Below are 20,545 nucleotides of genomic sequence, written 5' to 3' on the forward strand. Positions count from 1 at the left end.
TTTTTTTTTTTTTCTTTAAGAACATCCTAGGTTGATCTTTACTTAAAAAAGGAGTTATTCTAACAATCAAATTTTAGCCTTAGCTTTCAGAGGAATGTTCCTTTAAAGGGCATGTGACTATGACATAGGTTTCTAGGGCCTGATTCCTCAGCTCTGAGTCAGTCTCTCCCTATTTGCTGTGTGGGCTGTGAACAAGCTGTTTTTGCTTAGCATCACTGCGCTTCAGTTTTTACTGATAACTAAAGGGCAGTTCCTAAGCCATTTATCAGGATTTATCTAATTTTTCAAATTAGCATAACAAAGTAAAGAATTTCTTCATAACTTTATAGGCTTTACTCTTAATGCTTCTTTTCTTCTACCCCTCCTTCACTTTCCTAATCCCCACTATTGCTGCCTTCCTAATAACCCTTTTGTTTTCATGTCATACATATCTGTATCCAGTCACCTCTCTTTAAAAAAAAAAAATTTTTCCCTTTTAGCTTGAACATAGCCCATCCTCTAGAATCTTCATTATGCATAATGAACGTCAGCTGCGTCATTTTCTTGGAAATAGCACTTCACATTTCTGTACAGATGAATAAAATTCCAGTGTGCATGTGTTGTATTTTCTCTACCTTCATCTGTTAGTGGACATATAGGCTAGTTTGTTCCTTAGCTACTGTGACTAATCGGCCTGAGTCCGTAGCACTGGGGGTCTGAAATGGGAAAATGTAACTTCTCGATTTACAATGTCAGTAAGTCGGAAAATGAGAGGGAATGGGAAGGGAGGGAATGAGTAAAAATAGAAACGAGATGGAAAGTGTTTTACATGTAATTAAGCATAGAAGTTATTCTTACAAAATTTGGAGCCATTGTTAACATTCACATACTTTAAACACACTCTTACACTTCCATACCTTCTATGAAGGAATCATCAAGAATTTTGTCTCCATACAACCAGTATCTGAAATATTTAAAAGATTAAATTATATATATTTGAAGTTAGTGCCACTCTTCCTACTGAACAAATACAACATTCCCACCTCTCACCGTAAGCCTCTGGTGGCTAAGATAAGCTCCCCTCTCTGCAGCTGGATCCGAGGCTCCTCCGTGCAGGGGCTTGTGAGGAAGGTTCTGACTCCTCTATTCAGAGGGCAGCAGGCACCACTGTAATCCTGTATGACTTTATAGCGAACCTGCCAACAGTGGTCACAAGAACAAGCTCAGTATTTACCGTAACTGAGTTTTTTCAAGCTTGAACAGATGATTCTAAGGTTGGATCCAAACTACCCAGTGATAAAACAAGTTCCCCAATTTCCCAGGAGGAACGATATTTCTTGTTCTCAGGCTTCTCTGATCCTTCGTTTCAAGCACATACTTGCTATGAATATGATCTCTGTGTGCAGGAGAACTTTCTGTGATGACGGAAGTATCTGCATGTTTCTATCTGTGGTCTTGAATTGGGTTGCTAACTACGCATTTGCAGCTACAAAGTGCTACAGTGTGGCCAGTACAAACTGGAACTTAAGATTTCTTGTATTTATTTTAAATTTAGACTTCCTTCGGCCACATGTGGCATTGTCACTATGGACAGTATGGTGGTGAAAGTGGTTCAATCAGCTGTACTAGAGATATTTTTCTAGGTAGGCAAAATACACTGACTAAATGTTTTGGAAACCTCCAGCTAAAATAAAGTATTTCAAAGAAAACAAATTCAACAAATTCAAGAGCTGGGCATTGTGCCACATGTCTTTGGTCCCACCCATCTAGAGGCAGTGAAAGGTGGATCTGAGTTTGAGACTAGTCAGGGATACACAGTGAGACAGCCTCAAAACAGGCAAATTGCATCATATTTCAAAAAATAGAAGGAAATATTGATCCCCTTGGTTGAAGGAGATTCCCACCCAACTCCCTGTGCTGCATATGCAAGTACAATATAAATAATAAATATAATAAGAGGTATTAATTAATAAAAGCCAACTGTTAAGCTGTACAGAAACACAGGGGCTAACTGGAGAAAACTGGAATCAGCAGCATTGCAAATATGCCACTTACACTTCGGACTCTCTTGTCTGCTTTTTGTTTCAACTGTTCTACCTGTTTGGAAGACATAAAATGAAAACCTTTAAGTACTCTGTCTCAGTGTTGAGCAGCCTCTTCCCTCCCAGTGGGGTATCTAAGGCACCTCTATCCACGGTTCTCAGAATCTGCTCCCTGAAGTCTTTGCCTCCCTCCAGGCAAACATGGCACATGTCTAGTCTCTGTTAACCTCACAGCTGTTAGGCTGAGTCTCAGTGGTTTTCTAACACACAGAAAACTCATTATCAATGAGTCTCAAACTAAAGAATTCTTACAACTTTAGTTGTAATTCTATTAGTAGTCAGCAACTACTAATAGAATTGTATTAAACACAGGGAAATACTGTCCTAGAATCAAGTAAAGAGAAATCAATGAAATGAGATTTCGTAAGCTACAAGACTGTGGCATGTGACTATGTCCTGTGAGGCAAGAACTAGACTGGGTAAGCTCGACCACAGCTTTAAGGGACAACTGAGGGGCAGAGTTGAGTGCTGGGGATGAGCAAGGCGTTCAAGTGGCATTATAAGACAGAAGGCGGTGAAAGGTCGTTAAAGATCAGATTTTATGAAGCTGAGTTACAGAATCGGGAATATCTGGAATCCAGCCTGTCTGGAATGTTCAGGAGGCTGTTAAATACAGGAAGGTAATTATGCTGACAATTTCTATGGCTTTTGGACTCATTCTGACACTCGGAAAGCATATGCACTCCTGTGTGACCATCAAGTCTCAGGATGTCAAGGAAGCTAACAAAGTGACCACAGGTAAGAGGAAGGCCTTGAAATAGAACTACTCACCGTTAGACTGTACTGGTGACAGCCCTCTCTCACTGGCCATTCCAGTCCGTCTCCTTCAGGGACTCCTGACCATGTAAATACCTGTTTGAAGTTCTTCCACTTACTTCCCATATCATATGGGAAAATGAAGACTTCATCCAGTTGGTAATACTGAATTCGATCTTTAGCCTGTGGAAAATAAAGGAATAAAATGGCAGCTGCTTCTACCTTCAGTGGCTTTTGTGAATACATTCCTGAGGATACTTGTGAAATTTGTATTACTTATAAAAATTCTTCCTTATAACTCGAATATTAATAGTTTTGACAGAATATAAATTTATCACAGTATATAGGGGATTTAAGTGAGAACACTAGCCTTGTTTGTGATAGCCCAAAAGCTCCCGACAGGGTGTATCTTACGAACAAGCATTCAAAAGGTTTATAAAAGAATTAGCTAAAGCCAGCTCGGTGGCACACATCTGTAATCCCAGCAATCTGGGAGGCAGAGAAAGGTGGATCTCTGTGAGTTCCAGGCCAGTCTGGTCTATAAAGTGAGTCCAGGACAGTCAAAGCTACACAGAGAAACCCTGTCTCAAAAACCAACCAAACAAAAAGAATTAACTAATTGTACCCTTATGCTGAAACCCCTCAATGCGTATGGTTTCTTAGCAGCACAAGAAAATACAGGTAAAAAGACTCAGGAGAAAAGTGTGGGTAAAGGTTAGCCAGAAAGGGTTAATAGGGAGGCACTATTATACAAAAAATATTTTGCAAAGTTTGTGAAAGAGATTTCATGTTTTTATACCTTCAAACACACATGTACTTTATCTTCATTTACATAAGCATATCCGGGTGGCACAGCTTAGTCTAGGCATTTAAATGGCTACCCTTCTCTTGAAATAAAGTCTCTGAAATGGTTAACTCCTACTGCCACCTCGTGGTACAAACATGCATTACTTAACTCAAAAGCAAGCATAGACCCCTGCAAACACATTCAACAGTGTTTGGTAATGTTACACATTTTTGATGAATTTTATTTCCTCATTTGAAGTTTTGTCTGTAAAAAAGTAGCAGTTTTAATAATTTCTAGGTTGACATGATTTTATACTTTGCCATGATCATTAGCAAAACACAAAAAATAACCCCCCTCACGTCAACATATTCATTATGCTTAACAGAAAAAGTAATATGATTGTTGTTAGATATTAATTGAAACAACTGTCAAAGCATGATATGGATTACTGGATTTTTTTCCCTTTTTAAAAAAGATTTATTTATTATATATACAGTATTCTGCCTTGCGTATATGCTTGCTCGTCGGAAGAGGGCACCAGATCTCAATTATAGATAGTTGTGAGCCACCATGTGGTTGCTGGGAATCGAACTCAGGACCATTTGAAGAGCAGCCTGTGATCCTAGCTTCTGAGCTGGATTTAAAAAATCCACCTTGCTTTGAATAATAGAGGGTAATCCTCTCCCACTTGTTTTTAAATAAATGGCAGCTTCAGGGGCTTGCAGTACAGCTCAGTGGTAAAGCATGTACCTTGCCAAGTGACAGTAATAGACTTCAAAATGGACTGATTTCAAAAACAAAATATAAGCTACTTTACAAAAAGAAATGTAAGGATGGTGGGGGCTTACAGAAACAATGACAAGTTTTTGCCTAAGAGAAGCACTCAATAAAGTAGGGATTCTATCAATACTATACACTAAAAGGAAAAACAGAAATACGGCATTTTTATGGGAAAAGGCATCAAGTAGTACTTAGCTAAGCTTAGAGAGTAAAAGAAGGTTCCTTGGAAGAAATGGTACCTAAACTGTGTCTTAAGGGGCTGAAAATCAGGCAAAGAAAGGAGGAAGGGTATTTTAGATGGAAGAAAAAACATGGAAAAGGTATAGATGCATAAGATGTACAAACTATGAGAATGAGATGGGGCAGTGGGTAAGAAAAAAGGTTGAAGAAAGAAAGAAGGGGATGCTGCAAACAGACTCAGGTATAAGCTTTGGAGGCTGGACTGCCACTGCAGACACAGTGGTTCAGTCTTTTCTCGGGTTCAAGAAGAACAAACTTCTCCTAACAGTCCTGACATTTGTAACAGTGGAAAAAACTGGAAACTCGAAGGTAGTGACATGATACTGTGTCAGCTGTCACACTGTTTGCAAATGTACTCAACCTCTGTATTCACAGATTCAACCAATCATGGATGGGGAGAAACAAGACTGCACCTGAGCCAGCCACAGGATGTATACCAATGGCCCCAGCCGTGAGGATGTATACTTATGACCCCAGAATGCTGGAGGCTGAGTCAGGTCTGAGCTGTAGTGAGATCACAGCTCAAAAAATACAAATGAATGAGTGAATGGATGAATGAATGAATAAATAAATATTGCATGTCCACAGAACACAGACATTTTTTTCTTACTTTTATTCCCTAAACAGTAATAACTACTTAGGCAGTGTATTAGGCATGGTTCTCTAGAAGACTAGAACTTGAGTATTTGTTGAATATGTTTTCTTTTTTCTTTCCATTGTAAACCACATGAGGATCTTTTTATTACAAATTACAAGCTGCAGCTCGGGCTCACACCCCCCACCGCAGAAGCAGTGAGAGCCGAGAGCCCTGTGCACAGGTTAGCTGGGGGATTTAAAGATTCTGGTCCCTCCCAGCATGCCCAAGGCAGGGGCAATTCCTGCCTGGCAAGCATCTATTGGTCAAAATGCTACATTCTGAATTGATTGGCTATAGGAAGGTCTCCAAACCATTAATGATCTGGTGTCCCTCCTTAGGGGGATGGGCCAGTTTCCTAGCAACTATATCTCTAGTGGGTGGGAAAGAATGCAGTATGGCAGGTTCTTCCCCTCAGGGCATTACTGGATCTCACCCAGCTAGTTTAGGCCTTAAACTTTAGTAATGGCTGATTTTTAATCTTTTGGTCTCTCATTTCCCCCTTCCCATGATCATTTGAAGACCCAATCTTGGGTCTTCCAGGTATGACCCCTTGTTTACCTTTTTTACAATGGGATCTAAGCACCATTAGTGAATTGCTCCCAAACATTTTTTTCATGAAAGCCATCAAACAATTTAAAATACAAGGCTCAAAGACAAAAATCAAAATGAGTAGGGGTCCTTTCAGGGTGGATATAGGAGTAGTAAGCCAAAGAGATTATCCTTTGTCTCTAGTGTCTCTCCAGGTTTTTAGTCCAGTTGCTGCAATACTAGTTTCCATTTCAGCTAAGCAGATGCCCAAGATAATAGCTAATGCCAGGGAGCCCCTTTTGACTTAGCATTTCAGCCTGCTAGGTGGGATTTTGGGCTGAAGATCCGTCTTCTGGAGCTTCTTCAGAGCTCACAATGGACCGCTGGCATCAGGGGTTAGGGAGGCTGAAATGCCAGTCAAAAAAGGGCTGGGCAGTGGGGCAGTCACAAGCATCTGGTTAGTTGATCCACCAGAAGAGGTAGGGAGCAATCATGTCAGTTTCCAGGAAGTCCAGATTTCAGCTTGCAGTCCAAAGCTGATCCCGGAACAGAGTCAACAGGTGAAAATATGCTGAGATAAATTCAGACTAGAGACAGAAGTTAACATCTGTCTATTAAATGGGAAAAGTGAGGAATCCCAAGACCAGGGAAAAACTCATCTGGGATCCGTTTGAGCTATGCCAGATCCAGGTCTCATAACCTTTTAATTTCCTGAAACGCATGAAATTTTTGTACACAAAAGGAAATATGTATTTTTTAAAAAACTCAAAAGAGTAACATCAGCAAATCTAATATAACAACATTCTAAGAGTAACAGGTAAAACTACATCCAATGGAACGAGCATAAGTTAGCTGTTTGTTTTGTAACCTTTTATACTACAACTTACCACATACCACAACTTAAGTGCATCCATGGTCTGGAACTCTTAACACTTTTTCTGTGGGCACAGCTGTTGGTAATCAGCCATCAATGGAGCTTGGCCACTTTTCGTACACTCAGCATCTACTTTTAGCCCCCACTTCCATGTCACATTGGAAAGTTAGGCAGAAATACATAAATGGCTTTAGTGCTAAACCCTGGATGCTTGGACTTTCCTTAACAAAGCAACTAGAAGGAATATGTTTAAGATATTCCTGTGTCAAAGTCTACCCCAGAAATGGCAGATACTAAGAATACCATAGTAAAAGCTATGACTTTTGGGTCTGATATACACATTAAACAAATGTTTTCAACATGTCGAGAAGCACCTTTAAGTCTATCTCCAGAAGACAACCAAAGGAAATTAAAATCTCAAGTTGGTGACTGAATAATAAGCAGTCAGTGCTCCATCAACTTATCAGAACTCTATTGATCAATGCCAAAACTCTGAACTTCTGAAATCTTATAAGCACAACAGTAGCAAAGAGGCGGTAGAAATCTAAAGTAGCTCCCATTTTTAATCCATTTATTTATCTTAAGACACAGGCAACTAACATGAATCCTGTGAGCAAGGCAAACCTGTTTTTTAAAATAAGAGATCTAGTACTTAGCAGTTCTAACTAGCTAATGAACTGATCAATGAGCTAACAGTGGATCTAATTGTCTGCTCTTTAGCTGTAAAGCTACCATAAGCTTAGCCTAGCCGTCAAAGTGATCAGAGACCTGAGAAGGATAAATTATAAGATAAATAAATATACTAATCCATGTGCCAATCAAAATGACAGAGATGACTAGGTAGTCCATCACCTAGGCAGTGTCCCTGGCTCCTGTGGTCTTATGACATCATGAGCAGAGGTGGTCCAGCTAGGCACAGATGAGAGACTGCTTCTGTGGAAAGAGGAACATGAGCGATTGACCTCACCTTGCCTCTTGCAATGTGAAGCAATGGCTCTCCTGGTGTCCACGGCTTTGTCCACAGTTTAGGCTGGGCCCTAGCAGTGGGCCAGTTGAGGCAGTATTGCCCAGTGGTTAGCATACCACGTCGGGGTCACCATCATCTGTCGTACCCAAATATTCTCGGAGACCTTGGGGAGCTACTGCCAGGATTTTGGGATTTTCTGTCACAATAAGCTTACACATGTTAAAATGCCACATTCATCAGATCTCTGACAAGCTTGAGGGCCAGCATGTCTGAGTTACTCTTTGTTTATCTTTATCATCTGCTCTAAACTGTATCCTATAGAACAGAATGCTATACTCTCTAATTCTGACATTTTTCTAAGATGCATGTTTTAGAACTATATTTTAAGTAGATTTACAAAGGCAACTTTATAGTTAACCGTCCTAGGCTTAACCTTAAAAAAAAAAAAACCTAAACAAAGACACCAGGTATAGCTCAACATCTTAACCAAATGCAGTTGTTGGCATAACTTTAAATCTGCTCTTTCTGAACTAAAATTAAAGCAAACCTTTTAATCAGATACAGTTTATAGAAAGGCTAGCAAATCTTGCTGGTCCTACCACTTTGCATTAAAATTGAAGAGTAAAAAGGTTTGCACTTAGCACTAATCAGCAGCCTGAACATAACTGAACATAACCTACACAAAGATGTTCGCAAACTCATGGCTCCACTCTCTGTATCTCTGGACCAGCATGGAGGCTGGCCAAGTGTAACTGAACTCAGCTGGAAGACCTAAACAAATATGGCAGCAAAACTACAGCTCCACCCTCTATCCCTGAACCATCATGGCGGCTAGCCATGTGTTAGCACAGGCTGTGACTGACAATACCAAACATAACCATTAGGTGTTGCTGATGGCATTGTTACCTCCCATAACCAAATGTCCTAACATTGTGATCAAATAAATTTTAGAACCAACTGCATAACAGAATAGTACAGAACAATATTAAACTGTACAAACTATTCTGGCCACACCAAACCTATCAGCCATAATTCTTTCCCCTTAAAAGAGCATAAGAAAACATTTTGCAATGAAGAATCACCAGCCTTTTAAATGAAGTACAACATATTTTTAAATACAGTTCTTTCTCAAATCATATTAACTCTCTGGCTTTTTATAATACATCCACTAACCTTCTGCAACATTCTATATACCTTCAGGTTCCTAGCTTCCTTTTTCTGGCTTAACCAGACATTCTTACTTTAAATATCTCTTGCTCTTGCTTGCTTTTCAGACAACATAAAAAATCTCACCAAAATCCTTTCCATCCTGACATGATCCAGCATCCACGATTTGTTTTTTATAGGCAAAGCAAAAACAAGTTACATTAATACAAAAAAGAAGTTCTGAAACTGCTAAACTCTTTTTCTAAAATTACTTCCCTGTAGCAGATATGGTCCAAGGTCACCTAAACAAACTCTAAGGAACTTAGAACAAGCTTTAAGGAACTTGGTAAAACTTCCTCTTTTCTCTCTCAAGGTGAAGACCAGGGTGGTAACATGTTTTTCCATAAACAAAGCAGCTTAACAAGCAAACAGCTCTCCACAAGATACACAGTAAAAATTGCAACTTTCTCAATTAGCTCAAACCATATGGCTTGGTTTCATTTAATAAAATTAATAAAATAAATACCAAAGTTTTTTTGTTCTCTCCTAAAGGATTGAGAAACTTTCAAATTTTCTGTTTGACTACCCAAGATCATTGTCATACCCAAATGCCTGATAAACTTTAAACATTTTATAGCCTTAAACATTTTAACATTTTTTTAAAACCTGTTTTTGCAATATCAAAATAAAGTACCCCTTTTGTAGGAGAGAAGTCACAAAGCATAACCATAATTTTAAAGATCAAAACCAGATTTTAAAATGAGAATCTACCAGTGCAAACAATTTAATTCCAATACCAATTTAAAATAACTCATCCTTTTAATCTAAAAGGAAACATGTGGCTACCAAGATGGCGGTCACAGGTCACATTACATTTCATGCGGTGATTTAAAGATGGCGGAGTCATACCATGTGGCAACCTATATTGTTGCGTTTTAAACATATTCGTTCATAAACCTTATAAACACATAGGCACACATATACATTTTAAACAAGAGTTTCAATTTAACCTTTAAACAGACCCAATTACTTTTAAGATCAGTTGAAAACAATCATAATGGTCATGTATTTAAACAGATGGATTAAACTCTTTTAACGGGACTTAGCTGTAATTTTAAACATTACAGTCATGTGCGGTTATCTCCCTTCACCACTGCATGGTTTGCTAGCAGCAATCAACTTAAGCTCACTGGATGGGAGAGGAGGAAGGGTGGGATGAGCTCTGGCTGGTTCCTCTCAGAGCCAGGGCTCTGCTCATCCGCCTTCTGCTTGGCCCCGGTGGAGGGGAGGATCCATGTGCCCTCCCCCTCCCCCGCCTCGCGCCATGAGCCTGTAGTTTACCCTAGTTTGCTTTCCTGTTACCCTAATTTGCTTTCCTGCAAGGCCGGCCCTGAACCTGTTTCCCTGCCTGGTCTCCCCCATGCTCTGCCACCATAAGCGGCTGCTGATCTTGGCAAGGGACTGTAGCAAGCCTTTGTTATGACACAGCTCCCAGCCGCTGGAAAGGCGCACATGGCTGCCGGAGCTGCTGGAGAGGCACGCACAACTGATCGCGTTCCAACCCTGGGCTGGCCAGCTCCGTGGATCTCCCTGGCCACCCGAAAGCATTCCTGCCACGTCCCCAAGCACTGGAGCAGTTGGCGCCACAACCAAGACCAAACTGTCCCATATCCAAAACTGTCGTCCGTCAGTCCAAGTACACACAGAGAAACAGACACAAAGAAATATACACAAGAAACATAGGAATCACCTTTATCTAGCCAAGGTACTCAGGCTCAGATTCAAATTGTTGGGGGAGCAGAATCTCTCTGCTCCTTCCCACTTCAGAGAAGGGGCGGTTAGTATGTCCACAAAAACGGTCCCGCGACCACCCGCCTCAATGCGCCGATCCAAGTGAGCGGACCCAAACCACTCTTCCGATGCTCAGGAGCCATACTAGAAGCAAAGCTTCAGGGGAAACAGAAACCTGACGCTGCCACTGTCCTACTGCCGGAGTAACTAGCATTCAGAACAAACATGTAACAGACAAGAAACATGATGTCCATACATACATTTAAACAGAAAGACAAAACTTTACTTCCTCCAGCACTTTCTTTTTTTCACTCAGCATGGCTAGACAGCCAGAAACACAAAACAACAGATTCCGCCAGTACTTCCTGTGTCCCTGGGAGCGACCCACTTTCTAGACCTATCAAACAGATTTGGGACCCCGTGACCCTCACAGTGCTATTGGGGAGCTCTGCCCCGCCGGGATCTGGGACGTCTCCCAAGATCCCCGTGGCCTCGGTCTGCCTGCTCGTCAGCTGGTGTACAATGACATGACCGATCCCTGGCCACTCACTGTGTACCACCTTGAGATCTCAAAAATACACAGAATGACAGAACAGAGAAACATAACTTGGCCAAGTCAAACGCGCTTACCCGGGGTTCCGGTCCTCCGGCTCAGGAGTCCTGCGAGGTCTTGGGGATCCCGGAGAGCCCCCAAATTATGTTGTGCCCGAATCGCGATACCTCAAAAGACCACCACCAGGAGCCGAGTCCGTTGCAAACCACATGAGGATCTTTTTATTACAAATTACAAGCTGCAGCTCGGGCTCACACACACACCCCCACCGCCAAAGCGGTGAGAGCCGAGAGCCTTGAATATGTTTTCAAAGGTAAAGTCAGAACAACATGACAGGTAAATGCCTGAAGAAAATTCAGGCTTTCAAGTGAAAATTAGAATTTTGGAAAACTTGCATTCACTGCTATGATTCTGAAAGCTTACCCACATTTAAAGATACTTCTATCTTAACATAAACATTTTATATTGTTTATAAGTAAATATAATAATGCTGTAAATTTTAATATAAAAGAATACAAAAAGGTTTCTAACAAGAGGTGTTCCCTGCTGGACTGGGGTAAGGCGTAGTGGCAGACCGCTTGCTGGGTAAACATGAGATTCTGAGTTTCAGCCGCACACTGGGTTGTGTGGAAGGCAAGCTCTAATGTAAATTCAATACCTATTATAGTCTGAAATGTCCATCAAAAAATACTCTAATCTTTTCTACCTACGTAATCTGTATGAAGCTGGGCTTTCTTCATAAATGTCTCAACAGACTGAATGCAGAAGTCGGTGTGAGATTCCAACCGTCTTCTGTAAGCCAGATAGTAAAGAGACTTGTAAATCTATAAAGCAAGGCCACTTTTCCTATTTTTCGTTGTCAAATATAATTACTTTTTACAAAATGTTATAACAACATAATGGGTCGCCTTTAATTTCTTTTCTTTTCTTTTTTTTTTTTTTTAATAATATGGAGATTATCAGTGAGCACAGCACTCATGCAAGCTCTTCAGTGAACTTGGCAATTTGGGGAAAATGTGCAAGAACTCTAAGACCATAGGGTTTGGGCACTGCTGCTTAGGTTACAAATGCAGACTGCAGGGCAGACACTGAGGAGGTACTCTGATGCAGGTGCTCTACCATTTGCCCTCCAAGAACTAAGCACAGCCTGCTTAGCTTCTGGGAGCAGAGGCCACCACAAGGGCTCCAAGGCGAGAGTTAGAGCCACTTAATGTCGCAGGTATTTTGGTACCTTGGGCTGTCTGACTTCCTGCCGGAGAGAGCAGCAGCTCAGGGTGTGAGGAAAGCCTTTCTGAGGGAGCTGATTAAGAGAGAAAGTCCAAATGCTCCCTTTGCTCACCTTTTCTGGGGTGTGGCACAGCAAGAACCCAAGTTTTCACATCCCAGTATTCAGTAAATTAATCAGTACTTTAGATTGAAGAAACACTATTAAAATTTACCTTCTCTTCAATCCATGATTCAATAGAAGTCTTGTTTCTGAGAATAATTTTTATCTGGAAATGAAATGAGAGTGAATTTAACATTGGTTAACTTTAACTTTGGTTTACTTCAGATCATTACCATCCTAATTCTGAGACAGCTTTTATTTTTCTACCACAGATTAAGACAGCAAAGATGGCAGACGTCAAGTAGCAGGTAGTGTGCAGCCCATCTGACTCTAAAGTCCTTCTCAACTAATGCATTATGGCTCCTCTATGCCAAATTCATCACAAACACCCAAAGCAAAGCTGACCCAACACTTTGATTAGAATTCATCTCTTATTAACAAAACATTAATATAAATAATTTAATAGGAAGTACTTAAATGTACTTCCTATTAAAATTTATTACCGTGTACGTGTATACATAGTATACTTGTGTACATGTGTGTGCATTGAGGGTATGCACCTGTGTGGAGGTCAGAGGAAAATGTTGGATGACCTCCTGTTTTCTGCCTTATTCGCTTGAGACTGGGTATCTCACCAACCTAGAACTCAACATTTTTCAGCTAGGCTGTGAAGAGTTAGCCTGGGTGACTCCATTTTGAAATGAGGAGCCACCTTACAGGGAGTTGAACTCAGATACCAGGAAATACCCCCACTTGCAGTTTTTCCCTTTAAAAACCCTGCTCACTCAGGGCTCAGGGTCCCACTTCTCTACTGCTATGTCAGTGAGACTTGGGTCCCAAGTTCGATCTCTCTCATAATAAAGCTCTCTTGCTCTTGCATCAAGTCTCCTGGTGGTCTCTGAGGGTCCTGTGATCCTGGCATAGCAGCTGGTAGCTACCAAGTCCCAGTTACCTGTCTCCATCCCACTTGCCACTAGTGCTGGGGTCATACGCACTAGCACACAGCTTTTACATGGGTGGCAGGATCCCAACTCAGGTCTTTATGGTTGCACAGAAGTGCTTTCACCCACTGAACTACCTTTCCAACCTTATTATTCATGTTTTTCATTAACTTTAAATTTATGATTGCTCTATTCAGATTTTAACAGTGTCTCATTTCTGTCAACCTAAAATTTTTCTCATGTTATGGTTTGAACAAAAGTGTCCTTCACAGGCTTACCTGGAATGCTTGGTCCACAGCTGACAGTCTATTAGGAGATTCTGGAAACTAGTTTTGGCCTAACTGGAAGATGGTCCCTGTGGGTGTGTCCTTGGGTGGTTGAACGTTTTACTGGTCCGCCCCCCACACCCTCTTCACCTCCTATCCACCATGCTGTGAATAGCTTCCTCCTCTATTGGCTCCTTGCTCTGATGTTCTGCCTTACTGTGGGCTAAGATAGACTTTGAAGTACAGAGGCTTGAATTTCTCGAACAGTGAACCCAAATAAGACCCTCCTGCCTGACTTTATTTGTCAAGTCTCTGTCCCAGCAACACAAACTAACTCAGGTTACACTTGCCCTAGTTTCTTTGCTATGACTAAGTCCACGTACGAAAGATTTCACACCAAGATCTTAATTTGTTTTTACTATGATTCTTAATTATAAGCATTAGGAAAAAAAAAAAACTAATCTCTTAATACTCCCTCAGGAGCCTCTTCATTTTCATTAATATTTATATTTACTAAGCACATGAATGGGTCACTTAACCTTTTCAACAATCACTCATTTATTTGTAAGGAAGAGAAGACAACACTCTGCTGTCAATCTGTTTTGGGTGACTGAAAGATCGTGGGCAACTGCAGGGTAAGAGCAGCATTCTCAGCTCTGTATTTTCATGTCTCACAAATCAGTGGCTAGATATCCTGGCAAAATTACTTCAAAATTATCTAGTGTACACAGGTGATTAACTCACTGATTACAGATAAGCAAAAGTAGTTTCTCCCACACAATGAATCTCTACAAGCAGGTTTAGAACTTTACCTGTATGAAAAACAACATCCCAACAGCTATGGTTGTTCCCAAAGCTAATCCCAAGGCAAACAAAGTGGCGGCAAATGCAGCCAATCCGAAGGGAACAATTGGAAGAGGGTCTCTCCTGGCTGCACTCATGTCAATCTTGACTGTGTTCCACCCGAAGGAGAGCTGCAAGCAGTAACAATGCACATGTGAAATGCTTGTTGGAAATAAGACCTACAGCACTACAACAGAGCTAGGGAGATGGCTCAGTAGATATGTGCTTGCTGCGTACGTATGAAGACCAAGTTTGGCCCTCCGGCTTCCACATCAATGTTCCCTAGGCATGGTGGTTCTCCCATACACACCGCATTTCCAGGGAAAGCTGGCAAGCCACACTTTAACCTTTAATCTTATCTTAACCACCAAGTTCAGTTGAGAGATCCTGCCTCAATGAAATAAGCAGAGGTGGGCATGGTGGTGCATACCTTTAATCCCAGCTATCAACCATGAGTGTGAGCCTGATCTGCAAAGCAAGTTCTAGACAGAGAGAGAGAGAGAGAGAGAGAGAGAGAAAGGAAAGAAGGAAGGAAGGAAGTGGAGAGACATCAAGGAAGACTCCTGACATCTGCCTTGAATACCCACATGCATGCACCCAAACATGGCAATGTGCATGTACACAGGCACACTATCCACAGAAAATGTATAAAAATAAAACCCCAACATGAGCAAAAAGATAAAGACATGCTGACCAGGCAACTGCAGCAAATTGCAGTTTCTAACAAACACTTGGCTTCCACTTGACATCTACTGTGTTTTTAATTTCAGGAATCAAACCCAGGGCCTCACACATGCTGGGGAAGAGCTCTGCCACGGAGCTATATACACCTCCACCTCCACTATTAGTTACTCTTTAATGTTAGTTGTTTTCTCAGAAGACTCAGTTTGACCCCACAAATATGAATAGTTATGAACAGCAAGGGAACACTGTCTCCATGCTTTTCTAATTTACAATATTCTTCCACAGCAGCAGATACAGCATGTTCCATAACCAGTGATCAAGAGCTGATAAAATCTGGCTAAATAGATTCTGCAGATGTGTAGTACCTGGCATGTACAATGTTCTAAAACAGTGGTTCTTGACCAGTTTGGGGATCTCATATCATATATCCTACATTTGAGGCATTTACAATTCATAAAAGTAGCAAAATTATAGTTTATGAAGTAGCAATAAACTAATTTTATGGTTGAAAGCAACCATAGCATAGAAGTTAGTTGCTAACATTTAAAAATCTGAAGAGTTCATATAAAAATTCAGATTTCTAAACAATGGAAGATTAGCACTGCTGAGCTAGGACTGAGTGGAAACTACAAACTGGCTAAAATCACATTGACCCCTGTGTGAAGGATGTGTAGTCTCCAGTTTCTTGTACACCTATTGAGCCCATGTGCCTCTTTTACTTCCAAGCCTATTTAGTGACTTTTTATTTATATCACCTCCGAACTTTAGCTCATGGCTAAGTTTCCAAAAGTCAACTCAAACTGTTTCTGGTTTAATATGTTTATTTTCGGAGTGTGCTTGCTCCATGGAGCAAATGAACAAAGGAATGTTGATCTGCTGCAGAAACTGAATGAAGAGAAAGGAACGGACCAGGGTCTTTCACGTCTAGTTCTTTCCGCTCATTACACTCACCACTCCACTAAGTTAGAAACATAACAAATCGTGGATGAGGGAAAAATAATACACATAAACTTCAATTGGAGCATAAAAGGTGAGTTTCCAGAATAAAATAATCTTTCTTCATTTTCAGGATTGAGAACTTTTTAAAAGGAGGAAGAGGCAAAGTTTTTGTACTAGCTAAATCACAAACAGTGTTATTTGCAAAAGAGATCTCCCTCTTCAATGACCTGGACAACACCAGTGCACCTGACACCGTGCAGTGCATCTCAGTGCTCACCCACCCGATTATAAAGCTGCGTGTACATGGTCATCACAAAGATGAAAGCAGCATGGATGCAGCCCAGAGGCACTAACAGGAGAAACAGTGTGAATGAAGCATGGTTCTGGTGACCACAGCAGTTGTTGATCCAGGGACAGTGGTGGTCCATCTTCATCACACATCTAATAAGAAAAACAGGTATGAAGCACAACGCAGAAAATCCTGTCCATTTTAGCTCTAGTTTTTAAAAGATCAAGCAAATAGGAATCGAGTATGTTCAGACTCACAGGAGGATTAATTCTCATAAAGCAGGTACATCTTTACGACTTTCTGAAGTTTTAGATGGTGACTTCTTTAAAATTCTAAGTAACACAAGAGTAAGCAGACATCATAACAGCTTCTAAAGCAAACATGCCTGCTACAAATAGAATTTGTTTAAAGAAGCTGGGTGGCTCCACGAGTCTCAGTACAAATGAGGAACTCAGCAGCCGTTCCTCTCAAGCTTACAAACACTCCCCTCACTCACAGTTCACACGTGACTCCACAGAATGCTAGAGCTCTCCAAACATGCAACTTCCTTCCTCACAGTACATGTTAGAGATGGAGCTTCTGGCCCAAGCCAACCCCAGCATGGAAGACAGAACGGGAAGCAGCCTTGACAGTGCTTCTGCTATCTCTCCGTTAAAAGAAAGCTTCCTAGCAACAGCCCAATTTTTAGCTGTATCTGATGATTTCCTACATTTCATCTTAATCAACAGCTAGGTCCTGGCGTATTTTGCATTTTTTAAAAATAGTGATTCAGTTTTCTTCCATATGAATGAATCTGAGAAAACCAGGCTAATTCAGACTCAAAATAATTCTGAAGTTAGTCAACATGGCAATCAATGAATGCAACTAATCCTGATACAGCAAATGAAAAAAAAAAAAAAAAAGCATAAGGATAACTTTTAATTTGGTTTTGTAGGGTTAGAAGCAAACTCTCTTCCTTATAAAAAAAAAAAGAATGAAATTATCTGTGTTGATATTTAAATATAAACTAACGTTATAGACACAGTATTTTGATAGTATGTTTGACAAAGTAGATGTATTACTGTGTTGGCTAGTTTCTGTTAACTTGATCCAAACCTACACATACTGGGAAGAGGGGTTCTCAATGAGGAAAGACTCCATCAGAGCAGACTGTGGGAATTTTCTTGGTTGCTGATTGACATCGAAGGAAACTAGCCCACTGTGGGAAGGGCCACCCCTAAGCAGATGGACCTGGGCAGTCTAAAAATGGTAGCTGGGCAAGCCACTAGGCAGCATTCCCCGGTTTCTGGTTCAAGGTCCTGCCTTAGCTTTCCATGAAAATGGACTGTAACCTGTAAGCCAAATACATCTTTTCCTCCCCCAGAATGCTTCTGGTTAGTGTTTGTTTCATCACAGCAATAGAGACATAAACTAGGACACTTGTAGAGAATACAAACGGTTTCTATTATGATAGAAATACAATGACAGAGAGTAGAAACGACATGGATCGGTCCCCCTACCCCACAACAGAAGTCACATACCTGTTGCACTTTCTGCAGTGATGGGAACGTGGTGCCTTGTATGCTTGGCAGACTTTACAGTACTGGAGATACATGCTATCCTGAGAATTTTCCTTAACAGGAAAAAAGGCATGTTAGTTACCTGACCCTAAATAATAACAAGTTGGGCTTTATAAACGAAGGTTCTTATAGTGGTATAAATTTCTTTTATGGATGAAGGAGAGAAGGAGGTTATTAACTTAAATTTTCAATGCCTTTGTTTTTGCTTAAGTACTTTTAAGTGATGAAACTGTAAGTACAGCTTCATTCTCCTTTGCCTAAAACATCTAGACATCCCTTGTGGTGCCAGTAGCTCCCATGCATTCTGAGCTAGTTGCCTTTGTTTACCCTTATCTTCACTACACAGGTTTATTTTTATTATTTTTTTCAGTCACACAAGGCTGTCTAGTTTCTGGATATGTGTTCCCACATGTTCTCAGCCTGAGGCACCATCTTTTTCCTTTCTTCTCTGTAAACTTGCTATATTGCCCAGGTGGGCCCAGCTCATGTGATGACATACCCATGCCTCCCCAGTGCAGAGATTATTAAGGCATGAACTACCACACACATTCTCTCTTTTTTAAACAAAGAACAAGTATTTAATTGCTTTGAAAATAGCTAATGTAGATCAATATTTTCAAATAGACATAATTCTAAGCATACGTGATCATCAGTGACTAGAGTAGCACCCAGTGTCTCCTAGAACAAAGGTTGATAAGGCAAAACCAAAGTGTAATTATCATGGCAAACTAAACATAAAATTATGCAAAGATCATTGTCAAAATGGATCTTTTTCTTACCGGTTTCCACCCCCGAGGGACAAAGCCAGGACCAGCAAACATGGCATTGAAGTAATTATAAAGAATCATGACAGTCCAGTTTATCAACATGATGAAATTCACACTTCCTCCAGTTGTATGTAAAGGCCAATACCACAAGACGGAGTCAATCATGGCCATTGTAGAACATATTGCTATAACACCAAGGGCTATGATGGGACCCCAGTGACACAGTCTCTTTAAGTCTTGAAGATTTTCAAACTTGATTACTGAGCAGAATGTGCCCATTTTGGTGAAGGATGCTTTCTTTTTTCTAAAGAACTAGAGATCTCCTCTTCCTGTGCACACATTTCTGTGTGCAACAAGTCCATGTGTGTTCCTGAGTTGTCATGCCTTTGGTTGACAGGGTGCTGACATGGAGTATGCCATTTTCACTCTTGGTATCCAAAGCTCTTTATCTCAGTTAAAAGAACCTAGGTTGGTTTGAAACTCAACCTAAAGAAAATAAATCTTTTCAAAAATTCCATGCACCATTTATTGAACTTCAAGAAGCACTGAAACAGCACCCCAAAAGCACACTTAGTGTTCAGTTTACATCTTACCGAGAACAAAAAGAATTACTTTGGACTTATCCAAAATATAGCCCAAGCTTGAACTGCCTGTAAACTGGACACATTAAACAGTTTTACTCCTTTGTTTAAACCTTTAGAAAGGATCAACTATCCCATGCTTATTGGATAAGTTTGAGAGATCAAAGGCTTAGAGAGCTGAGAAGCGGGGGCCTTATCTAATTATAACTTATCTAATTCTCTCTACAACAGAAACTGGCTTATAGAGGTTGTGTGATTAGATCGACCAAGGTCACAAGTAACAGCTGAGCTTACAATAGAAGCCAAGGCACCGACCTTCTAGGACATTCTAAACTGCCAGTCAAAGAGTTGTGAATTGACTGTGATATTCTCTACGGACACAATACCTTGTGTATAGATAACCCGCCGTGTTCCCCCAAGCGCCAATATTAACAATCGATCGGGGTTAAAGGTATAGGAACAAGGGTGAAAGCAAACATGAAAGTGTCATGTCTGCGTGCGAAAAAATCACGACTGAACCAGTGCACGAGAGCCAGCACAAACATGATTAAGAAAAATAAAACTAATTTCCTCCGGGGGAGAGGGCAGAAGAAGGGAAGAAGGCAAGCACGGGGGAACGGTTGTAGACCCGAGTTCTGAACGGAGTGGAATGCGTCGGGAAAAGACCTACGCTATATGGGCATGACGTATGCATAACGGATTCCCACGCAGCTGATGCGCCTGCCGAGTGCCTGCCTCAGTTTCCCGCCCGTGCTTGATGATCCTGGACCTTCACTCACGAGACAAATGTCTTATTAAGCGAGGTTAGGCTCAACGTTTTGGAGATGCTGGCTCGACTAGGTCCAGGGGAAGACAGCTCACACGCGGATTGCACCCCCTGCAGTGATCCCCTCAGTCAGCCCTCCGGGGCTAGCTCCACAGCCATCGCATTTCCGGAACGGCCTGGGCTCACCCGGAACAGATTTTCTCTCCTTATACCTCCGTCATGAGCACTTCAGTCCCGAGCAAGCCGAAAGCGAACCCTGTCAGCGATGAGAGCGCGACCAACTCCGACCCGCGCGCTTTAAGCTCACGCGGCCGTGAGGCTCCCGCCCAGGCCCACGGCGCAAGCTCCGCCACAGCCACTTCCGGCAGGTGCGCTGCGTCAATCTTCCCTCTGGAAGCAGGCGTCTGCAATTTAAAGCTTGGGAGACCCCCCCCCCCCCAGCC

The 20,545-nt window shown here is 41.3% G+C and overlaps 1 protein-coding gene across 5 annotated transcripts in view; it reads right to left on the reverse strand.

Annotated features, from left to right (window-relative positions):
* The window catches only part of Zdhhc6 (zinc finger DHHC-type palmitoyltransferase 6), a 21,611-nt gene extending 1,151 nt beyond the window's left edge, over positions 1-20,460 (reverse strand). Inside the window, exons 1-10 of one of the 5 annotated variants that reach the window (XR_008718338.1) lie at positions 20,289-20,460; positions 18,768-19,241; positions 17,950-18,041; positions 16,422-16,581; positions 14,487-14,648; positions 12,580-12,633; positions 2,853-3,020; positions 2,035-2,076; positions 1,030-1,175; positions 897-943 (exon numbers count right to left, since the gene is read on the reverse strand). Coding sequence is in view for 4 of the 5 variants with exons in the window: in XM_055591696.1 (XP_055447671.1) it covers positions 897-943; positions 1,030-1,175; positions 2,035-2,076; positions 2,853-3,020; positions 12,580-12,633; positions 14,487-14,648; positions 16,422-16,581; positions 17,950-18,041; positions 18,768-19,034 (1,138 nt within the window). In the remaining variant the exon portion in view is untranslated. Of the gene's footprint in view, positions 1-896; positions 944-1,029; positions 1,176-2,034; positions 2,077-2,852; positions 3,021-12,579; positions 12,634-14,486; positions 14,649-16,421; positions 16,582-17,949; positions 18,042-18,767; positions 19,242-20,006 lie in introns of those variants that run through there. The other 4 variants (XM_055591696.1, XM_055591695.1, XM_055591697.1 and 1 more) reach the window with 4 other exon arrangements.
* Positions 20,461-20,545: the final 85 nt, after the last annotated feature.

Source organism: Psammomys obesus, unplaced genomic scaffold (assembly GCF_907164565.1).
Source record: "Psammomys obesus unplaced genomic scaffold, mPsaObe1.curated_primary_1811, whole genome shotgun sequence".
Taxonomy (NCBI): Eukaryota; Metazoa; Chordata; class Mammalia; order Rodentia; family Muridae; genus Psammomys; species Psammomys obesus.